The following is a 24,266-nucleotide window of genomic DNA, read 5'->3' on the forward strand; positions in this document are numbered from 1 at the left end:
CTATGTTCTAGTTATATATTCTATAAATCAAGGAATCATTATAAATTTATTGTATATTATTACAGTAATTAATAATTGTGTAGAAACATAAATAATCAAGTATACAAATGAATTTTTTATTTTATTAATATCTTATAAAACAAATTATATTACATGTGCATCTCATGTGTAAAGATACGTAATATAAATGAACAATTTAAGGAGATATTTTATTTCTATTATAGCTTTTATTAAATTTTAAAAACAATTTCAACCAGACAACAATATTGAATGGATATTTTATTCATGATGCAAAACTTGCTTGTTGAACTTAAAAATAGCTTAATCAATGCCTTGCATTTATTTGTCGTATTCGTATAATTTGGGATCTTTGCGACTATATTGATCATGCGCTGCAGTCGACCATTTATATATCACAGCTGACATTATAAAACCTGAAATAAAAAATATCGAGAACACAATTGAGGACAATTATGTAAAGGAAGGAAATGTTAAATAAAATAGAACTTCAAGACAAGTTGCGTTATACATAGAATTGGCGGTCGGAAGAATAACAAAATGGTTCCTAAAAATAAAATTCTATAAATTATATAACGAGTATTGAAAATTATATATGTAAGTTTTCAATAAATAATTCTCCAATATAACAATATTTTACATCTTTCTTTTTTTGGACAAATAAGAAGTTATTAAAATAAAATAAATAAATTTTCTATCTCTCATGCAATTGCACGACTTCTTTTGAATATATTCTTTTAAAAATATATATACATATATATACATGTACATGTTCAAAATATAAATTATATTGTAAAAATGTGTATATAATTTAAGCATGTTTTTTAATATAAAAATATTCAAAACTGCAAAAGAATTAGGAAACGCTATTTATGTTGATGATACAGTTTCCTATTTAAAAATCTGCAAAATAGCTTTAGCTTTCTTGACAAAATTGGCACAATAAATATATTTTGCATAAAATTTCTCTTTAACTTCTCAGACTGCAATAATAACCCAAATTGTTATCTTCTAAAAATAGGTATTTTAAAGATCAAATCACTGAAATGCTAAAAATTTAATTTCTTTGATTTACACGCTAACACCACGAACGTTGGTAAATGCTACGTGAAAATTGGTTCTTATTTATTTATAAAAATTGAATATGATGTATTTTTAAAACTGATAAACTATTTACATTGTGTAATATTTTTTAGTTTTCTATAATGCAAATATAAAACATACATAAAGACAGAAATTGTGCTATGAATAGTAATGTAATGCTAATTCAATATTTAACAACATCGTGGTCATTGAACAAATATACATATACGTATTTGTCATGACGTCATATTACTGTTTCAACGGGTTCAAAGATTAATTTTTATTTCAGTTAAAGACAGAAAACTATCAGCGTAGGAATGATATTTTTTATGTTGGTACTAAAATTATTTGATATTATTATTTGATATCATTCCAATTAAGGATTTCTAGCATTACGAATTTATAAAAATTAAAATATGTATACCAATACAAAATTGTTAGCGAAAATATTTCAATATCTGATATATTTCTTTGTCTGAAAATTTTTATATATTTTCATAAAACTGAAGCATTGTTATACGTTGAATTTATATGCTTGTAATATCATTATTATTGTAGTGATTTATTTTACGCACGCAGGCTCGCCAAAAGCTTAGATACACACAATTTTATTAACACGAGGCTTACTTGTTTATTTTATATTTTCTAAATATTTGTGCAATCAAATTATTTTGAGAGAGGAAAATGAAACAGCAGAAGTATAGAAAAAGTACGTGCCGTAGGCACAAAATAAATTTCATGGTTCAATACAATCAACAATTGCATCTAGATTGTAAAAGGATTATAGTCACGTAAACAAGTGGCTTTATGAAGTTAAAATTTTCCACCTCTCTAATTGAATTGGATCGTTACTATTCACGCACACAGATATGTCTTATATTGTTCCAATTAATTCTAGAAAAGAATTGTAATATCAGAAACCAATATTTTGAAAATTAAAATCTACATAGATTTATAATTATAAACTTTTTTAACATGTAAGTGGGGATACAATTAATAAATCATCAAAAATTGGTAAATGGGTAAATATATTACTAATCAAACAATATAATTTAGTTGATTGCTTGATTACAAAAACTGCTTGATTACAAAAATAATTTAAAAATCTGATTACATTTTACTTTTTATTTGTTTTTCATGCAGCTTGCCACTTATGCATTCTTTATATTTAGGCATTTTAATTAGAATCTTACAATTAGTTAATACCTTTCTAAGAATTTATAAATTATACATTTAATGCAATTCTAAAAATTAAGTATATTAAAATATTGTTTATAATCTGTACGTCATTAATGTAAGTAAAATACTTAGGTCTTGATAGAAATGCACACCTGGAAGCATCGTTGGAAGCGCACGCATTGCTCTGTTCAGTAAATTGGGGATTCCATGCGTTATCGATTTTGCCCAAGCTCGTTGTTCCAACGGCGATAAACTGTAATACGCGATTCTGCGAATTCGAATAGGTAAATTGCCAAATTCCAAACCCATTTTGCACGAATTGCAACAGAATAGATTAAGGAATTTATTCTTGATGCGTTGCTATCGCGGCTCCCATTGTAACATTTTTCTTTATTTTTAAAACAAAAGAAGGGAGAAAAAGACAATTGCGAATTAAATATGACGTAAAGCGCACTCTTATTTGATTCTATACCAAATAATAAGAGCAATAACTATCGGTAAAACTAACTACGAATGTGATGATATGGAAGAGAGCTCTTATGCCGTAGGACGATGAAGCATTACATTCCGAATCCTGGATTTACAACAAAGGATCACAGACATTAGTGCGAAGCTGTGTATGATCATTTTAGAATTAGTGGATCAGCTAAATTAAATCGTATCCCTGCAGGCTTGATCAATCGATCGATCAATCTTCTTTGAACATATAATATATACTATTTATTATAGAATAATATACATATACATATATACTATTTGTCATAGAAACATATGTATAATACATACATATACATACATATATCTCAACAAACATATTGTATTAGCTCTAAAATTTTTAATATAATAAGATTGACGTATCTTGATATTCCCACACGTTTTTATGTTTTTGTCTATATATTTTGTCTATATATCCTTTTCTAATATAATAAGCATTGCTGAGATAATATACATATATAAAATTTTTCAGAAATTTATTTTATTGTATAATTTTAGCCATCGTATTCTCATCTAAAAATGTTTAAAATATTCAAATTTTTCGAAAAATAGCAATACGTGTCATTTTTATGTACCATAATATTACAATATTGTTATTATAGGAGAGAAACATATTAGCCTTTATCAATTAATACCAACTACTGATTAAATTTATTACACAATTCCTGTTAAGAAAAATATGCCAGTTTATTAACTTGCTCATTTCATCTGCCATCATTTTGATTGAATTGTGCATTAATATAAAATAAAAAAAAACGGAACACACAGTTTACAAATAAATCATTTTTAAACTTAATTTATCATCCGGACCATTGTCTTCTAGAATGAATACACGGTCTCGGCAAGAGACTTCTGTGCCTCCGGCAGCGGGATGATAAGAGGGACGGGCACGTGGCAAAATCGGCGCATGCTTACGCGACGGCGCGTAAAATTTTCGCTGCGTGACCTAGAATCTTGCGGGCTCGTGAGAATCGGACTTTCCCTGATCATCGACCCTCCGTGCCGCGTCCAGACTATCACGGCGGCTGCGAGGTGCGATACGTCAATAAGTACGATATAGCACAAGGACACCTGTTTGCCTCGATCGGCGTGCACGCCGGCAAACGTGCCATTTACAACACACATATACACAATGATGTGATTACGAAGTTTACACATAGTCCAGCCTGACGTATGAGAAATCCGCTTTATATTTCATTCCATTCGATACAGTTACGTCAGTTTCCAGAGCGAGCGAGAAAAAAAGGAGAGACAGAGAGAGAGGGAGGGGCGGAAGAGTGAGTGAGTGAGTGAGAATCTCCTAATTCAGAAAAAGAAATTAAAATCAACAGGCTAGACTCTAACAGCAGATAAAAATAGGTGTGTAATCAGTTATGTATCCTGTCGATTAAGTATATCTTGTAATAAGAAATATCAGTGACCTTAACAATACAAATAAGTGAACGTGATAAGGAGAGCTATATATCCGAATAACAAATTATACTATTTCTTTCGCGGGCGTATTCTTTCAGCTCGCTGCGCGTACGGTAACGTTTTAACAAAATTACTAGCCAGCGCGATAACGCTTTGTATGGAGACCGCCGGTCGTATTCATCGTGGAATGTCCTACTTCTTGGCCGCCACGCGCCGTTCAATTTGCACGATTATCTAGCCGCGGCTGATACGCTGAAAAGTCAGTACGCGCGCGGGATAGTTTCAATCATGGCAGAGTGTCGACGACAACAACGACGATGACGACGAGGCAGGCGGCATATGCCTCCGTGTTCGCGTTTATATCTATATCCGCGCCTGTTGCGCCTGACTACCCCTCTCTTTACATTAGCCCTCTCTCTTTACCACCCTCCGCCGCCGCCCTGTACGCCGCCTTTCACCCGATCACCCTCTTTCACCGCTTCTCTTCCGTATCCCTCCTTTCTCCACGCTTGACGGTTTGATACATCCCTGCGGATCGTGCGGGAGCGAAGGGAGAGCTCTCGCACCCTTCCACCCAAGCCGACCTTCCACCCTCCGATGCTCTCCCTCCGCATCCCATCACTGCCGATGCCGAGTGGAGTCGTGGACTGCGCGCGAGTCAGTTACCGAGATAGTGGCGACCATATACTACAGAGCAGCACCAGCACCAGCAGCAGCAGCAGCAGCAACAGCACAGCGGTGACAGTAGTAGCAGCAGCAACAGCAGTAGCAGCAACTGGCCCGGTCAGCAGCCACTTGTCTGCTGACCGACGCCGCGGCAGCTCGGCAGGATCCCTAGCGACTACCTGTGCGATTGCCGAGTGCCACCTGATGGGAATTAGGAACGTGGCGCCGGTAGCGTGCACTAATTAGCGCGACGGTTAATTGCCGAGGAGCCACCAACTGCCGAGAGCAACTGACCGCACGCGTGCGCGCCCCGTGTCGACGTGACCAGCTGCAGCCTGTTACAAAGCGGCCGATTATGACGTGAGTCTCCACGGTCTTTGCTCCTTTTTTTCTGTCTCTCTCTCCCTCTCTTTCTTCCGTTTTTGTTGCACCTCTTGTCCATGGAACGACCAGGTTCTTCTATGTAACGTTTAATCGCATTGGTACTGCATTACACATTTATTAATTACGTCGCGCTAATTGTGTAGTCGCGTTAAAAATTCTATCCAAATTAACGTAGTCTCTAGGAGAATCTTATGCTTCATTTCTGATGATCTTGGAGAACCTGCGATTTCTCCATTGGTCTCAACATCTCCAATATTTGAGCGTAGGTAAGCATGCTATGTTTGAACATATGGAATATTGGCACTCGTTGTTCCTACGGTTGAACAAGCATTGATACGTTATCGATAAACACCCTAAAGGTATTTACCTACGCTCTTGATCGATAAACGCAGAGCATGCATTTATGTAAATGCCAAATTGCCCTTCTATCGATTTCGCGCGATACTTTCGAAAAAAAGACATCCACGAAATACCGTGAACATAATTTTCGCGCACGGAAGCGTAACCGAGCGGATTAAATTACTTAATTACGAAGCTTATGCATGACGGGCGGAAAGTTACGGGGCAAAGCTGCGGTTGTTTTCGTTATTAATAATAAGCCGGCCGTAATTACGTGCGCGTTCGATGTACCGCGAGCAGGCAACATACATAATGTCGATACGTGCGTTCATCGATTGATTGCCGACATTAACATAACGCAATCGCGCACAATTCGGCTCCTTTTTTCACGGGGCGGCCGCCTGCCGCGCGGCAGACAGTCGCTAAGGGAAAATCGAAGAAAAACCTCAACGTACCTCCTTTCTTCTCGCACCGCGTGTCGACGCGTTCTTTTGGCTGCATTTTCCAACGGTTCTATTTCTTTTTTAACGTGACACGCGCTCGTGGCGCGGCGCATACACGTCATTGTAATAAGAAAAGTGTAAAAGACTTAGATAGAGAGAGAGAGAGAGAGAGAGAGAGAGAGAGAGAGAGAGAGAGAGAGAGAGAGAGAGAGAGAGAAAGAGAGCTGCGAGGTATGCACCATGGGAGTATCGATTCTGCGAGGCAAATATAGCCACTTTCGTTGAAAGTTCCTTTGTTCTCTTTACCGCAGTGAACCATATGATAGCGAGTAACGCGCGATGAACAATGGCAGCAGATAGCAAGACGACGCGGCGAGTTTATTGAATTTTCCGCGGGGAACTTGCACCTCGCAGACTTGCATTTGCGAACGCAAGTGCCACGCGCTCTAATCCATGCGCAGACGAAACGACAAGACGTTCCAATCCATCTACAGTATGAGAAATTTCGGATCCTCGCTTTCCTTCCGAGTCTCGGATCAGTATTTTCCAATGCTAATCAACGCACTTTAAAAAAAGTGCTCTACACATAGAAAGCTTTATATTTCTATTTATAGTGTCACATTGTTTAAAATATCACGCTTTGAAATGATAATAGCTTTGAAATTATCCGCAAACATTATGAGAGTAATTGGACATATGGCAAATAGATTACTCGAGCTGTATTCAAATCAAGGCTGCTGATGTATGTCTTTGAAATTTATTAGCGATAGATGGACAATCTACTTATAGTACATAACGTAAAGGTGAAAAATTCGAGCGTATAAAATCAAAGCTTTACACTCGACGAAGTTACAGTACCATGAAATGAGACTAACACTGTGGTAAAAGCTGTTTGAAAGTTCGTGCGAATGCTATGTATCAAAATATACCACAATGGCCGGGTCTGAGGAGCAACCATCGATTTATACAACTTTGTAAGTTGAAGAAAGTTCGCGACCTCATTTGTCTTGTTATGTTCGCATTACCTTGAGAAATGTGATGCTACGCATTATGTCTTTCGTTCCCGCGTATATTTCTCACATGTCATAACTCGAATAATTCTCCTCTGAAAGCCAATATTATGTCGAGATGCTTCAACACGTAGCAACGAGCCACCGGATGAATAAGTCGGACAAACTGATGAAAATATAGCTTCAATTTTATATCACAGAAATTATCTCATACATTTAAAAATCTAGATTTTTTTCAATAGAGATAGCAAAATAAAATAGCCGGCCTTTTTACGATTGTGCTGATTTACTCTCGGTAATTCCTCTTTTCTCGAAATGAGAATTTCATATAAGCGTATCACGCTACCGTTCCATCGAGCGGCTGGTATGAATACCATACATCGTTTCCTTCATTTTACACGGCGAATATGCGACAATTGAAGCAGCTCGCTTGTAAAAGCTATCGCCGAGGTGCGATAATATCGCTGTGCGGAAACACATTTCGAAACCACGTTTGTGATAGGCGATACCAGATTTCCTGTGAGACTCCAAGTACGCATCTCTCGTCGTACATTCCCGTTGTCGTTCCTCGAATATTTCTAATTTCCCGAGTCCCAATAAAGGACACAGGGATTACATCGTATGCCGAACAGGAAAATAAATGAGAGAACGTGGGAGTCGTGGCATCCTACGCCCGGAGAAAAATCTTTTACAACCTGATATCGCCAGCCGGGAGGGGAGAAAGATAATAACTCACGTCACATGTTCACATGTGTCGATACGCGCGCATAGACTGGACACATTAATATTCGGAAATGACGGGATTAGACGGAATTGCTGAACTGGGTTGCGTTCCAGTACGATCGTGTTGAAATTTCTCTCTAATTGCAAGAAAATCCAATAGCGAAATGATACGCATAAGTACCATTATTAAATTTATTTCAGTGCAAATTTCTATATTATGCTGTCCGAACTGTGTATAATAAAATTTCCTTATTAATATATATCTACAGAAACGTGAGAGCTTTGTCTAGTTTTTATAGTTGATAAAAAGGAGAAAGAGAGTTTAAATCTTTCAAAGAATAAAAAGACCTGATCTAAAAAAAATGTTTTCTCTTCGAGAACTTTTCTTGTTTAACTGATTGTTTAATCTAGTTTTCTTAAATATTATCGAATTCTTTTAACAAACATAAACTCTGCATAATAATTTATAAAAAGGCTACAGTTAAATTAAGTTATGAATTTATGTATAAAATATTTTTTACAATTATAAATATGAGTATTTTATATTCGTATATAATGTAACATGTGAATGAAAATACTGTTGCGATATGCACACGTACAAATTACTCTTTGTACTTTATATGCCCTTACTCGAGATCTAAATTAAGTTAATAGAAGAAACAATTAATCTTACAGCAGAACCTTCTAAGTGCTAGTTCAATTTGCCTCGGAGAAAAACGGTTTTCATGTGGCTTCCGGATGCTGCGGTACTTTTCTACAAACACTATATTTATCAGATTAAAGGTTAGTGTGTGATTTTAATGTTCCAATTCTATTCAAACTTCGATTGGAAGTTGTACCATATATATTCCTGCATTATGACAAATATTATATTCCAAACTTTATACATGTAGATATTAAATGTAAATAGCGAATATAATTTTCACGAACAATAAGTAAATAAATTATATTAAAACTCACATATACGATCAATTGCACATGTTTACTGTTACAGACAGACTGATTCTACGCGAAGAGAGAAAGCGGAGAGAGAAAGAAAAAGCGAAGAAAAAAGAAGAGCAAACGGCACGTTGCAGACAAAATAACTCGCAGCGAAATGGATGAACCAATAACACGAAGTGGTAGATGGGTTTGCCCGAATGATCGAGAATTAGCATTACGAGCAAAGTGAGTTTTAACATTAATTAACATCAAGTACATGTCAATGCTTAAATAATGAAACAAATTAAAATCATTTCCCTACGTTTAAGAAGAGAGCATCTTCTTTTGAAAGAATTTCATATATTATGAGAATAGTTGAGAATAAAAAGTAAATTCTGTTATGCTTTCTCCTTTCATTAAAATAACATTTTGAAGTTACCTTGGTATATTTGATTTTTAACGAATGTCGTTGAGACGATGAAGCGAAGAAACTTTTAGATGAAAATTTCACACGATGTATATTTAATGCACTTTAATGATATACTTTTTGATATATCTCTATTCTTATTATTACTCTTGCAAATTTCAAAATTGTTGTAGACAAAAGGTAAAAAGCATCTTGCTCCAAGTTCATATGCGTTACATATAACAATATTACATTTCTGGGAAACAAGTTGTAAATATCGTGCAATATGCGCCGCGGCTATGCATACACGTAGTGCCTTACACAGCAACTTTTTCAGCATCATACACTACAATATAATTACATATATACAACAAAGTAACAACGAGAATAAATGTTCGAAGTTACATGCATAGTATATGTGCAGTATACTGCACAATAAAATAAGTAATTTTGTGTACACGACAGAAGAAATTTTATTTAAAAGTGAGATATATACACCGAGAAAAATGCCGAATCTTTTCGACCTAATGTTAAAAATAATGTAAAAATCGAACATGAGCTTAGAATCAGTTGAAATTATAATATGCAAAATAAATAGATTTTTGTCTTCAATAAAACTCCAAACATACATAAGCATTCATATAACACGATTGTCTTACTTTTCTGATAACTGAATATTGTATATAGAAATACCATGAGAGAAGAATACTTTTTCCTTTTCATCTGCTTTCAATATATCCGAACAAAACGGGTCGAAACTTGAAGGTTTACGTTTTCAAGCTTACTTTGGAAAGCTCAATCTTATTCGGGGATCACTCCGGATTTTCCCTGTTTGTACGGAGGGGTGAAATAATGAGACTCTCTTCGCAACGCAGATACGTGATTTTATCTGTCCACAAAGTCATGTACCACGAAAGCTCTTTTTGAAGAGGATTCTTTGGAAAAACTTAAATTTGACAATTTAAAATTTTTAACGAGCGATCAAGATTTTTTTAATAAATCCGTTAATGCCAATGCTTCCACATTGTGTAACTTTCAACCTCGAATTTAATCAGACTCTCTTTACAACGCAGATACGTGATTTTATCTGTCCACAAAGTCATGTACCACAAAAGCTCTTTTTAAAGAGGACTCTTTGGAAAAACCTAAATTTGACAATTTAAATTTTTTAATGAGCAATCAAGATTTGTTTAATTAATCCGCTAATGCCAATGCTTCTACATTGTGTAACTTTCAACTCGAATTTAATCACTTGTTATTTATAGATTTAAACGTTGCTATATCAAAGCTACATTTGTATGCCCTTTAATGCTTTTATAGATATAATGTTTTTTAATAAATTTTTTTCATTTATATTCGGCATGATCACTTTTGTAAAATTGGAAGAAATAACTCTGTAAACAATTCTCTCGGGCAGTACTAAATTCTTAAAAATAATATCAAACAAATTTGAAAACAAAATAAAAATCAATTACAAATTATCATCATGTCGTACAATATGTTGTATATTATGCAATATCTATATTTGTTATTATTTTGTAATATGATATACACAGTACGTACGCCGTAGACGTATCGCTTGTTTCTTTAAAAAAATTCGATATTGCAAACTAATGTTTTTATACACACATATACATAAATTTAATATAAAATGCCTTTTAATCACTTTGTTTTTATAACTTTAAAATTCGCAAAAATAAGAATGTTATATAAATGTTCGAAAGTAGGAATATGTTGAAAATAATATTACTTTAAACAATCCTCCTGTATGAAGAGCTATAAAACGCATTAAGTTAAAGCTTTTATCTAAAATATTTTTTAGTGTAGAATTTTTACGATATTCTCTCAAAATAAAATATCTGTATCTAGTCTGCTTTAATGGATTGTTTCAGTCCTTAAACGGACTGAAAGCACTTGTAAAAAAAATAACGAATATTTGGTTTTCGTTTATTCTACAACATACCTCAAAGTTATTTAAATTGGAGAGGATACCTTTTTTATTTAGATCTTTGTAAAATTATCTTGTGTATAACTTCTACCTTAAAGAATCCGTTTAAATGGAAACGAAATATCTTTATTACTTTTTACAACCTTTTTATGAGTAAAACACGCAATAATAAATTGCGCTTAAATCTGGTACACAGATTGCGGACAGGATGGTCTGTGAAAACGGGATCTTTCGAATCCCGTGGATGGGGACAATATCCAAATTCCTGCACGAGCAGTTCCAATCGTTATGGACAATCTTACTTGCTCAGTGACGATGAACGGAAAGCTATTATTCAGGTAAACCTCACAGTAAATACATTTTACGATACATTTCGGTCTTCCTTCCGATTTTTCGATTACCATTTCAATATTACAAAAATAAAAGCAAAATTCTCTCTCGTGAAACTATAGCACGTGTTATTTTATTTTTAAATAAGGAAATATTATATAATTTAAAAAGATAGTTATATTTGCTATTTGTGAGATTAAAACATGACAATATATGAAGTAACTAGTAATGAAGCCATATGACTTACATCCATATTTAACAACTAAAAACGTAACACGCGATGTATTTAATATTCAAGAATGCTCATCCCAAGTTATTTACATAGGTATTGAATAATTTCGTAGCTCTTTACCCTGTAGACAAAAGTATCCCTAGCAATATAACCATATTCTGTTTGACCCACTTAATTATGCAACTTTTATCCTTCCATCTTCATCGAGAAACTACATGAATGGTTAAATAGAGTTTCAAACAAAGATTGAAATTGACTCTCTCATTAAAAAACATCGTCTCGATGTATTTAGGTTCTCATATATTACAGACACAGAAAAATATGGTCTTATTCGTGTCAATGAAGATATAATTGATGAATTTTGCCGTGTCTACAGCGACGAGAAAATTCAAGAATTTTTCTTTTCCTTATAAACAAGTATCGACTGTGGCGCAATGAGATATGTTCTAATGAACCAAAGATCCAAGTGTTTAAATCTTTCCAAAAATTGTTGGATTTTATTCGGTCGCCACTTCTCGGTGGAATTGGGCAACTCACCGAGAGAAGATTTGAGAAGATTTTCCTTACACCATCGTAAAAGACAAGAATCGTGCCTGCGCAATACTACACGGGCGTGGTTCTCCCTTCTCGTGATGGTGAGACAGAGAAAGAAAGTCTTCTTAAATCTTCTCTATCTCTCTCTTCACAAGCTTCAGCTTATTCAATGGGACGCTCAGTCTATATTTACTATGTCTATGGAGAGTAAAGAGTTGGTAGCCTTTTCAACACGAGCAGGTGGTTATAGAAGAACTTTTAGATTCAGGGGACGTTTAGGACAGGCCTAGCCTCCACCCGCTACACCTCCACTATCACTACTTCTATTTCCACTTATCACATATATCAATTTAAAAAAGTGTAAACCATTAAAATGCATTTTAATGAACCAGTAAATTGCTACGTTTGTATTTTTTTTAAATTAATATATGGTAAATTTAAGTAGATAGTCGCAGAGAAATTTTTATATCCAAGTAACATTGGAAACTGGCCACCCCCGCTACACCTTGATTACTACTTTCCTATAAACAAAAGTATCCCTAGCAATATAACCACGTCCTCTTTGACCTAACTTAATTATGCAACTTTTATTCTTTCCTTCCAGCTTCACTGTGAAACCACAGTGAGTGGTTACAGTTTCAAACAGGGATTGAAAGTCATTCGTTGAAAAATATCTCGATATATTTAGAATTTTATGTTAGAGAAAAATGGATTCAGGCCGGTATTTATAGTCAGATCTTATATTCAAGACCGTCTTGAATCTAAAGATGCTGTACGGGACATTTCATTGGCTACGGAGTATCTAAAGACGATTTTGAGACACTTTTGAATGTAAGATCTGACTATGAATACTGGCCTTAAACTTATACGTGGCAATAGAAATATAATTGACGTATTTAACCGCATCTATACAGCGAAGAGAAAATTCAAGAACTTGATTCAATACTGATATAATGCAGTTTTTCAAGCTTGAATATAAATAAATTATGAAATTAATAAAATAAAATAAACTTTCAAGTTCTCAAGAAAGTGGATGTGCATTGCGTCTTTCAGTCAACTTTGTCAGAATTAATCTTTGTCGATTCCAATCTTTGGTTCCAAGCAGATATTTTCACAGGTGATACAAAGGGCCGAGGCTCTGGATCTGTCGGAGCAAGAGCGAGTCGGTAGACTCGTTGAGAGATTGGAGAACATGAAGCGAAACGTGTGCATTGTGACGTCGACCAGGTCGAACGAGAGACGTGGTTGCGGACGTCGGTGCTCCGGTGGAGCTCGTTGCGTCTGTGCTTGTGCGCTCTGTGGCGAAAAGTTCGGCGCCGTGCTGGGGGCGAGCGCGAATCTCTGCAAAGACTGCCGCAAATACATCTGCGAGAAGTGCGGCATCGAGGCCACTAGACTTAATCCATCGAAAGCGAGCGGCGACGGAGATGACACGACTACTTCATCGCGCAGTTCGTTACGCGTCGTGAGATTCGCTCAGGAACGAGCGGGCGTCCAAAGAATCGTTCAAAGATCCCATGGTAATGCACAGAAGCAGTTCCTCTGTCGAATTTGCGCCGAGACCAGAGAGATGTGGAAGAAAAGCGGCGCCTGGTTCTTCAAAGGCATGCCGAAGTATATTCTACCGGAGAAGAAGGTGCGTGCGAAGACAGTAGTTCGAAAGAAGACAAAGAAATTTCTACAGCATTATATTAAGACCGACAACACGGTTGAAACATGTAATACAAACAGATTGATTGAAAAAGATTGATTTTAATTATTTTTCTATCGCTGCATTAATTGAAAATTGCTTTCTATTAAAAAAATATATAAGTTATTTTGAATGAGAGAACAAATCTTGCATTTAAATTAAATTTGTAAAACTAAAATTCCACGAATAACTCGCTTTGCAAAAAGCTGAAAAACTATGTAATTAAATCTGTGATGTAATTAAATTACGCCAGTGTTTCCTATGTTGTCTGGTTATTTATGTTTTAAAGATATTTTTTAGGAATTCTACGCTAAAAAGTATTATTATATTTTGACTTTTCTTGTCCAAAAGTTTCAAGATTACTGATTTAAATAGCATAATTAGAATGTCTTTGCAAATTACTTTAAAGCCGTGTGTTCAGAACTAATTTAAGATAATCAAATTTATTCTGAAAATAATTAAATTCCAATTGTTTAAGAGTGAGTTGATTAAAACAATGAGAATTGATCTAGATTTAATTTCTATCACTAATTTCTACACATGAAATAAAATCATCGTATGCTACCAATACAGATACAATCGAAGTATTGAAGCATCCTACAATAGCAATCACATTTTTCTGAAGCATGTTATGTTTCATGCATAACAGAGTTAAACATGTATGACAATCACGTTTCAATCAATCTCCTGTTGATGTTTAATTAATAATACCAATCTCAATATTTATCCATTTCTTCTTTCGCATACTATGCTAACATATTCTGTCCAATTTTCTATCAATACAAATGAATGTAACAAACTTGGTTCCTGGTTGCTGCCAGTTTTTTAAAAATGCACAGCACAAAAGATATTTTTTGAAACGTCTGTTATTAATGTACACAACATCACTCGTGAACATTTAACTTGTACAAATTTCTCTTTTGTGTTCTCTGGTATATCGACCTAATACAAATTTTTATGTAGGAACGGGGGTGGTCTCGACCTGGTCACAGGACGTCAACATGGACGATAGGCGGCCCATGCAAGTCCTTGGACTCAACCGATGCTCAGGATTCCTCATCCGATGACGATGTAACACGACGACTCGTAATAACGCGCGGTCACTCGCCTACAAATCTGTCAAGCAATCGTGAAAGCACCCCTACCAAGCTGACAATTTCAAGTCCTGCGACCAGTACCTCGTCACCGCGAAGTCCTCGAGGAAGGCCGAATGGTTTGTCGCCTTCGGGCTATCGCGAGGATGCCAGCTCCGATAGGCTGGACAAGTCCTGTCTCTCGATCGCGTCTCAATGCAGCCGACTCTCGCCCACGGGCTCAATCGGCACCTTTCGCTCGAGGGCAAGCGGCAGGAGCCCGAACGAACAGGTGGAGCAACGCGTGTCTTTTGAAGATATTCTCGTAGATGACGAGAAGGCTAATGAGGCGGATGACGACGAGGAGGAAGACACCGAGGGGGCTCGCAAGGAAGCTTCCACATCTCTAGACCGATCGAAGGGCTCTCAGGTACAATCTCTCAGGTAAGGCAAGGACGATAACGGGGATGGTAGTTGAAACTTACGTGAACTGTCGTTCCGCAGACTAAAGGCACCGACGATAGCGACGACGTCGACCACGCCGGCCGAGCAGTTCCAGACTGTAGGCAGGATTCTCCAAGAAAAGAACGCAGAACGGGAAGCGAGCAGGTCCTGCTCGGATCAAGACAGCTCTTCCAGCACTCGCAGCAGCAGCCAAGCGAGGACGTCAAGGACCCTGGAATATCCACAAGGTCAATAAAAATGTCTTAGCAGTAATGAAACAAAATCAATAATTGTGTGGCTTAGTCTAATTTGAGGAGAATCAAACACATTGAATAGCGCCGAAATCTTAAAATCGAAACAGAAACGGGACAAGATTATGGAACTCTCGAAGCCTCCTTGCGATACGACCCGGCAGATCAGTGCCTCCAGTGCAAGGTGGAACGTGCACGTCGTCTAAGGTCCATGGATATACAAGGCCTAGCCGATCCCTTTTGCAAGCTGAACATACTGCCCGTCGGGAAGGTATCGACGAGCAGGCGACTGCGAACGAAGACGGTGCACAAGACGCGCGACCCCGAGTTCAACGAGACGGTGAACTTTTACGGAACGACGGAAACCGACGTAAGGATCAATATTATAACGCATTGATATGTCAATCCGTTTGCGATTATACGTACATGCTAGAAATGTCTCTCATATCAGATCTCGACCGGCAAGGCATTGCACATCCTAATCATCCAGGACGACCCCTCGGGCCAGGATTTCCTGGGAGAGGCGAGATTTCCCTTACAAGAATTGCTACCATATCAAACGAAGCATTACAAAGTTTCTCTGCAAGCTCATTATCCAGTATGTTAAATAGAAAAGTCTATATATAATTAAATCAAATTAATCCAATTCAAACTATTCGTAATAAAATAAACTTTTACATTCGGTATGAGCACAGTGAACGAAGGCCAGCGCTCTTTCTTCATTTAAAATAAACGTAAATTGTTTGTAGAATAAGTTTGTGTAACGACAAAATATACAATAAAACATAAGGAACATTTCTCATCGATACGTGTACAGTGTCGATTATTTTGGTGTAGGTGGACAACGAAGAGGAGACTTGGGGCATGTGTTCAAGCGGTCGCGGGCAGATCCAGATAAGTCTGAGCTATTGCACGCGTCGCCGCGCGTTATTGGTCACGGTGCACTGTGCCACGAATCTCCTGCCCATGGACAGCAACGGGTTTTCTGACCCGTTCGTCAAACTGGCACTCGTCGAGGATGCGACCGACAATCATCGGCAGCAACAGTCCGTAGAGTGTTCATCAAGCGCTCGCGCTACTGCCAAAAGGCTGACCGGGAAGAAGACGGCTGGCCGCGGCTCGCAGAGCACGAGCATCAAGCGGAAGACACTGAATCCAAAGTGGAACGAAGAGTTCGTTTTCGCGACTCGCTTGACGGAGCTGATGAAGCTGACGCTATGCCTATCGGTGTGGGACAAAGACTTCGGCAAGAGTAACGACTACCTGGGTACTGCGAACTATTATTCACATTATTCCAAATCTCCTTTTTCTTCCATGTTCTGAGCGAATGTTACAAGTTTTTACGGTCTTAAAAGATACAATTCAAAATCTCGTATCACACATTTGAACAAATCAAGTTAATTAGCTGTTGCATGATAACAAATTTATTCACATAATTTGTATACATAGTTTTTCTATAAGCAGAATTAGAAATTATAAGATTTGAAATATTACAAGGCTTGCCCGCGTTAAACTTCTGTCTTTTTTATCAAACTTTAATCTCAGTTTAAATTACTTCTTTTCTCATTTTTAAGGCCCGGATTCTTCAACGTTATTCAACTTTAAGCTTAGCTTAATTCGTTCTTTGTTTCTTTCCAACTGTTACTCTAGAGACAAACACGAATTAAACTAAGATTAAAATTAATTAATTAAATAATTATAGTATATATAAATAATTAAAGTTAATTAAATAAATGTCGCTTAAGCGACGTTTGATAAAACCTGGCCTAAAACTAGAAAAAGATTTGAAATTAAACCGAGATTAATCTGCATTGGTAGAAACGTTATTCGCGTTACCAGTTCGCCTTAATATATATGCATTACTACCACTTATCTTTCGGAAAAATTACGCTATCTTCTCTATCTTAAGTAAAGAATAGCAATGTCGCAACTACGCTGAGAAAAGTTTTCATCGGATAAACCAATGAAGTAGTGTTTCCGGTGGTTAATTTTTCCGATTACGTTTTCTGATTAAATTCTGGATACATCCAACGCCGATGAGAATGCAGTTATTGATGACATGTGATTGAAAAACTGATCATTTTGTATCAGGTATACTTACAATTTAATCGGATATAAGTATTCGTTTGTTATTTTGTAACTGGATTATCCGATGATATTTAATCTGACATTGTTCTCAGTGTATGATTACCGATTACTGAACCAAAATCAATAAAATGCCAAAGAGTTATCGGTACCCACAATTAAGATTTAAATATCTATTATTTCCGATCTGGTATAAAATGCTTATCGTGCACTTTTACAATTTATAGGCGGTCTCATGCTAGGTTGCGTCAGCAAAGGGGCGCGTTTGCGACACTGGTTGGACGCGATCAGGTTCCCGGATCATCGGCACTTGGCGTGGCACAATCTGGCGGAGATGGACGTACCAATGGAATGATAGCTCCGTTTCGACGATCGAAAAGCAGGTCAAGATTAAACGCACGAAGTATGCGGGCTTTGTCGACATGTTGTACACATTTACACGGATATACGCACACGCATACGCAACATATAGTATACATGGCGCGCGTGTTACCGATCTGTGTGTGATTTATCGTTGCTCAAAACAATTAAGTATTATAAAGCATTAAGAGGTTGATACGAAAATAAAGAAGCTGCGAGCCTTCCTTCTATCATAATTCTTTACCAATGTATTCACGCGTATAAAATCTAATCTTATATACATTCGTACATAAACAGCTATAGTTTGTATGAAAATTCTTTAACGCAAAATATTAATCATCGCTTTCCGTGGAAGCTTCTTCTGCCTCTCGCAACCATTTGATGAACGGTTCAACGGCATTTTTCACTTTGATATGAAGCGGATCCGCATCCTCGCCGCCAAACTCATACCACTCTAAAATCTTCTCCTCCGACAGTATATCATGGTCGTAAAATTGATGCAACAGGTGTTGCGTATATGGCAGTAATTCGTCGGTTGTACCAGCAATGTCTTCTATGGCACGCAAACAATCCTCCTGCGCATCTTTATTCTTAACGTAATTCGTGATAATAGTGTTAAAATAGGTGATCATGATTTTCAGGTTCTTCTGATAACTTTGTTTATCAACGGCAGTCTTCGTCTCGGAAAGATAATGTAGCGGCAAACTGAGAATCGCCTTGATGACGTTGTAAGTCACCTCGCGTACGGTGACGTTGTACGCGTACCTTGAAGAGTTTATCTCCAGAATTAAATTCTCGCACTTGAGCTTATCCTGATAACCACGCAACAGACTATCGATGACCTCAGACAAGAACATATTCATGTCGTCCGGAACCGGGGTGTCGTAACAGGCAAGATTCTCCTCGTTGCTAGACGACTCTGACGAGTCGTCGTCGTAGTTGAACTCTTCAGGGTTCTTGAAGTACGAAAATCCGGCATTAGCGTTCTTAAGATCTGACATTTGAGTCTTGGACATGCCGGAGGATGTAGACTCGAGGAACATGTCAACGTATTCGCTGCGAGCGGTAATATCAACCCCCGGATACAATATGCATCCATCTATCTGGCTGCTGTACCTAATGATGCAATCCGAGAACACGATGCTGCTCTTAATAGTACAATTATCTTTGATCCTAACGTTCGAAAAGACGTAGGAGTCACGTATACTAACGTTACTACCTATAGTGCAATTATCTGCGATTACAGAACTCGCGATTTTGGTATTGCTTCCTAACGAACTCTTCATTCCGAGAATAGAGTCCTTTTCTAGTGAACAACCCTTGGCAAAAGTAGCAGTTTCGTGCTTATATGTGCACCGCGGCAGGGATATAAAGTTCCTTAACAAGGGGAAAGCGTTTGGCGCCAAGGGAAAACTGTATCTACGCAAAATGTCCTGGGTGAGAACGTGATAAGTCTCCCACGATGTAATTGGCAAGGCGTAATCTTCCTCGTTTAACGTCTGACAATAGATCCTCGAGTCCAAAATATCGCTCGTCAATACTCCACGAATAAAATCATCCATGGTCTAAAAACACAAGAATATTTTGTAGCATACATTACACTCGTTTCATCATTATATAATTATAATTGGAAACAATTGTGGTCGAGCTAACGTTTTGAGTGAAAAAGCAACTTAGTTCGTTTTACTTACCTGAAAATCGAAGTTATCGGCGAAAAGCGGCAAGACAGATGGCGAGCACAGGTAGATATGAGTGTCCAAGTAACAAGAATTTACGTCAACCTCGTCGGTATTGAGAAACACGTTTACATCCACCTTCATTCCCTTGCCAATGTCCTTGAATTTAAAATAATAGAGAATTTTATCGTCGCTACTATCCGACATGACTACAGATGCCCCCTTGCTGAGATGAGGAACCTTCGTCGAGCCCAAATTTCGAAACACCATAGTCATAGCCGCGCCCTTATCCTTTGCGAATCTCAAGCGATGAGCATCGAGCAAGGCTTTGAGATTCGTGTTGGTAAACGTGTTTCCGCGAAGCAATATAAAATGTCCCCTGACCCAGCCTTTCGTGTAGATGTCCCGCAGAGCATCCCCAAGGGATCCGCAGCCGTCGGAAACGATCAGGGTGATCGTGATAGAGTAGATCTTGCAAGATCTCTCCTCTATGTATTTTTTTAGCAGGTCCACGTGGCTACTGCAGTACAGAAATACCTCCTTTATCTGCGACCTCGTCAACGTTTCGATCATGTAGTCGAAGAGGGGCACGTTTATCACGGGCGTCAGGATGCACGGGTATAAATTTTGTGCCGGATTTAATTTCGTAGTGAAATCGTCCGCGAGAATAACGACCTGCGGAACGTCCTTTTTGCACATCTTCGTATCCATTGTCCCGGATGGTCCCGGATTTACAGCTGCAACCGGCCTGCGAATTGACGAGTTGCCACGATCTTAGACGACCGCGTTGCGAACACGTGGTTCTACCAGGTAATTGCGGTTAGACGAGATACTTAAAGCTCGTACAAATCACCTATGCTCGGTTGCACCAACGTCGCATAACTTTAATCTTAGCTTAATTCACTCTTTGTCTAAAGGAATTATTATTAGTCTAGTTAATGGCTCCCGGTCCAATCACTGGACCGACACGGCCACGACGAACCAATAGACGTTATATAGTTAAGCGATTGCTTGAAGGTAATGTACAAAGCGAAGGCCCCGACTATCGGGTCTCGCGCGGGATGATGCAACCCCGCAGGATCAAAAATTGTTCTTCTAGGTTAGAAGGCGTGTCGCACGCTCGACGTCCCGAGCGGAACTTTCGTCGAAAGGAAACAATTGGAAAGAGACGCAGAATTAAGTCGAAGTTAAAATTCCGTGACGTGATGCAACCAGGCCTTATTCAATTACATTTGCATGTTTACCTTTTTTTTGTGCACAATTTACCTTTCACGCAATCGATGCCACTGCTATATCTCTTGAACGCGCCTCCATAAGAATGTAAGGAATTATAAAGCGTCGTCAACACATACGTGACGCAACCTTAAACGTTCATTGCGAGAACTAAAATAGTGAAATCCAAATTCCAAATACAAATTACGAACCCGAAATCTTATGGAGTGCATTGCGTACAGCGACATATCTAGCCCTCATTTCCGGAGACCCGTCAAAACCGCGGAAGTTTTATATACCATTGTCGGTAAAGCAGAAATCTATACCTCTTTTCGACCGTCGATAATTAAAAAACCTTACGTTTATCGGTCACCGACTATAAGCGCCGAGCAGCAGGTACACTGGGGAGCAATGATTCGCTGGGTCATAGTAGTAGTTCTAATTTATCGACGTGATTTACCGTTGGGTCGAAAACGATCTTAAAACGCGCACGACATACAGAAATGTCAAAATATGTATATAACAAGTTAAAACAATTTTAATTCTGCACTTTAACTGTTAAAAGTTTTAATTCTGCTTGTTATTTACACATTTCTGTGTCGCGCGCTTCTTGATCGTTATCGGCAAGTCACGTCGATAAATTAGAACTACTACTATGACCCAGCGAATCATTGCTCCTCAGTGTACATTGCATTTATGTTACAATTTCTTTCAACAATGTAAACAATGTTAGAAATTGTAACATAAATGCAATGTAACCGATACTCGGTGTTTACTGGGTACAGCGTGGAACTTGTCGCACTCTTATTAAATTTATGGCCCGGTTTTTCATTCTTTGGAATGTAAATTGGCGCACATTGTTTTTAACTACAGAACGATCACATACCTCGCACTCTTGCAACATTTTGACAAAAGGATAACGGCGAGAAAACTTTGTAGCCACAGGACCTGCGTCGATTCCGAGAACGTAGAAACTGGTCGCCAATACCGAAGCTATCGCACACGATATTTAATCGCAAACGTTTCCGACAACACACTCGCGATGACTCTTCGCCCGTGTTTGTATTTAGACCGAAAAACACGCGAGAAAACAAACGGGTTCGTATCGTGACTGTCTTACGTCGCGTCCAGAGTTGGGGGAAACGTACGTTATGAAAGCACCGATTAAAACCGATGGCACACGATACTGTTTTTCCTACCGAATTGCTTACGAGAGCCAATCAGGATGCGGAGTTTTCGACCAGGTGACTCAAAGCTGAATCCTGATTGGCTCTCGTAAGGAATCGTAAGGAAATAAGGAAAATGGCTTAACTTAAGCCAACGGCACTATTTTTCCTACTGGATTCGTTACCCCTTAAATTAATAAACTCATTGTTAGATCGTGTAATTGTTGTGAATAAAGATTTGTCATTAAAGTTTGACGATGAAAACCTGCTATCTCATAATAGAGGACTTTCCTTTACTTGTTCGGCATGCAGGCTTCGAGCTATCCGCCAATCAAACAAGAAAAGGAAATTAATATCGTTAATTATTGCTTCATTCAGCTGTAGCGCGTCTCTTTCTCTCTCTTTCTTATTTGGAAATGTTCTGAAGAAGCATAAAAATCTTGGAAGCCCGTGGATGAAAAACTTGGTTTATACTTTTTTTTTAATTATTTCACACTTGTGCATCAGATGATTAAACTTTGATTAACTAAGTATGCCAAATAATCTCTAGTACTTTGTTGGATAGGATAATTTTTTTACTTAATGGAAAAGAAGATTGTAGGCAACGAATTGTATAATTAGAAATATTGCAAGAAATCGTCAGTTGGCGCTTATGTTAATTTTTAAAAGTTTCATCGAAATTTGACGATTAATTGAATAATCTCTATGCAATTTTGCTGAAATAGAACAGAATACAATAATTCTCAAGTTGTATCCTATACCATCGCTACTATTGTTTAGTGATAATAAAAATCATAAAATTAAAATAAAAATAAGGGGCAGTTAGTCAAAGAATTTAAAAGTTATCAAATGTTAGACGTATCGATGAGCGTCATTAAAAATGGAGCTATAGATAAATTTGAGGGTAAAACAGTACAATATTTATTGCAAAGCAATTTTTACTTCGAATTCTCTTTTTATTTCTTTCAATATCATCCAAGATCCTTAATGTTAATCGGTTGCAATCGTTATAACAATTCAGAATTTTACAGTGATTATAATCTTGAACACTGTAAATTCCTTTACTTAATGTAATACGCTGCATGATTATGAGAAATTTTGTGTAATATAATTCAATCACTGGTTTAATCACTGGTCTCTTAAGATATAATAATCAATTAGTACATATCTGCATGTGTGATAAAAATAAAATCGTATCTGATAAAAGACGGGTTGACGACTACAAAAGATAATGCTGAAGAATCATAGGAAATTGTTCACATTGTACAAATTGTTTTTACTATTTTGCACGTTATAAAAAGGACATATTAGTGTGTCGCTTAATTTGATCCACTTAATTAATACGTGATTCAGAAATTCCCAAACTCGTAATTGTTGAACGATAAATAAACATGAATTTCTCATCGAGAGAGATGTTAAATTAAATGTTTTTAGATTCCAAAACAGCTTTCTAGATTTATTACAAGTTTCCTTTACGCTTATCTATTATAATCCCTTGGAATAATATTTGGGAGAAAAATAATACGATCCAAAAAAAGATTTAATCAAAACGAGTTAGAGAAATCCTGATTATATTTATTTCTTTAGTTAGCGCAGAGTTTATGCTTTTTTTGTGCGTATTCAATAAATTTATTATGTTTGATTTATAAATTGATATTAGCTGCGGTTAGCAGAAAAAACTACTTTGCAACTCTTGTATAATTCGTGGATCTGACTGGCGTATACTGTTAATCTCGGTTGAATATAGAAGCATACACCAATCAGATTCACGAATTTTGCAACAGTTGCAAAGGAGCTTTCTCTATTGAACGCAACTATTGTCATTAAGGACAACGGAATAAATGGCTGACATACGAGACTAGTGTATAAATAGACTTGCTCATTTTTCACTGACAAAACAAAGTAAAATACTTAAAAATATACTTGGTATATATCCGAAAACCTTATAACGTATGGAGCGCAACGCAATGCATGAATCTATCATTATTTAATATTATATGCAACAGTAATTACTGTAATACGAAATGATCCAATTATAAAAAAAAAAATACGTGAAGGATGTAATGACGCTGCATTAAGTTATATAAGTTACAGTGACCTTTATAATATCAATATTATGGAGTAATAATGCATGAATACATTTCTAGGTGTCAAGCACAGCAATTGAAAATTGCGCTAATCATTT

At 37.1% G+C, this 24,266-nt stretch overlaps 3 protein-coding genes across 6 annotated transcripts; 1 reads left to right on the forward strand and 2 right to left on the reverse strand.

Annotated features, from left to right (window-relative positions):
- Positions 1-161: 161 nt before the first annotated feature.
- Positions 162-2,991, reverse strand: LOC105565364 (cytochrome b-c1 complex subunit 8-like). Its single transcript, XM_012018494.1, has 2 exons — positions 2,433-2,991; positions 162-434 (listed from the first exon to the last, which is right to left on the reverse strand). Exons 1-2 carry the CDS (start codon positions 2,587-2,589, stop codon positions 340-342), a joined length of 252 nt encoding a protein of 83 aa, XP_011873884.1. The 5' UTR covers positions 2,590-2,991; the 3' UTR covers positions 162-339.
- A 1,430-nt stretch (positions 2,992-4,421) lies between these two features.
- Positions 4,422-18,263, forward strand: LOC105565363 (rabphilin-3A). 4 transcript variants are annotated; one of them, XM_012018489.1, is made up of 11 exons: positions 4,431-5,214; positions 8,429-8,536; positions 8,748-8,920; positions 11,225-11,366; positions 13,230-13,760; positions 14,778-15,331; positions 15,392-15,579; positions 15,693-15,952; positions 16,034-16,180; positions 16,420-16,849; positions 17,895-18,263. In XM_012018489.1, exons 3-11 carry the CDS (start codon positions 8,850-8,852, stop codon positions 18,020-18,022), a joined length of 2,451 nt encoding a protein of 816 aa, XP_011873879.1. In that variant the 5' UTR covers positions 4,431-5,214; positions 8,429-8,536; positions 8,748-8,849; the 3' UTR covers positions 18,023-18,263. The 4 variants fall into 4 exon arrangements, with proteins under 4 accessions (XP_011873883.1, XP_011873879.1, XP_011873882.1 ...); XM_012018492.1 differs by having other exon boundaries at positions 13,242-13,760; XM_012018493.1 differs by lacking the exon at positions 17,895-18,263 and having other exon boundaries at positions 4,422-5,214; positions 14,778-15,317; positions 16,420-16,648.
- LOC105565362 (translation initiation factor eIF-2B subunit epsilon) lies at positions 18,253-21,156 on the reverse strand. Its single transcript, XM_012018488.1, has 3 exons — positions 20,970-21,156; positions 19,719-20,451; positions 18,253-19,592 (listed from the first exon to the last, which is right to left on the reverse strand). The coding sequence occupies exons 2-3, from the start codon at positions 20,412-20,414 to the stop codon at positions 18,360-18,362; spliced, it is 1,929 nt and encodes a 642-aa protein (XP_011873878.1). The 5' UTR covers positions 20,415-20,451; positions 20,970-21,156; the 3' UTR covers positions 18,253-18,359.
- Between the last annotated feature and the right edge of the window lie 3,110 nt (positions 21,157-24,266).

The sequence above is a fragment of the Vollenhovia emeryi genome, unplaced genomic scaffold, assembly GCF_000949405.1.
Source record: "Vollenhovia emeryi isolate VEMERY1.0 unplaced genomic scaffold, V.emery_V1.0 DF939153.1, whole genome shotgun sequence".
Taxonomy (NCBI): Eukaryota; Metazoa; Arthropoda; class Insecta; order Hymenoptera; family Formicidae; genus Vollenhovia; species Vollenhovia emeryi.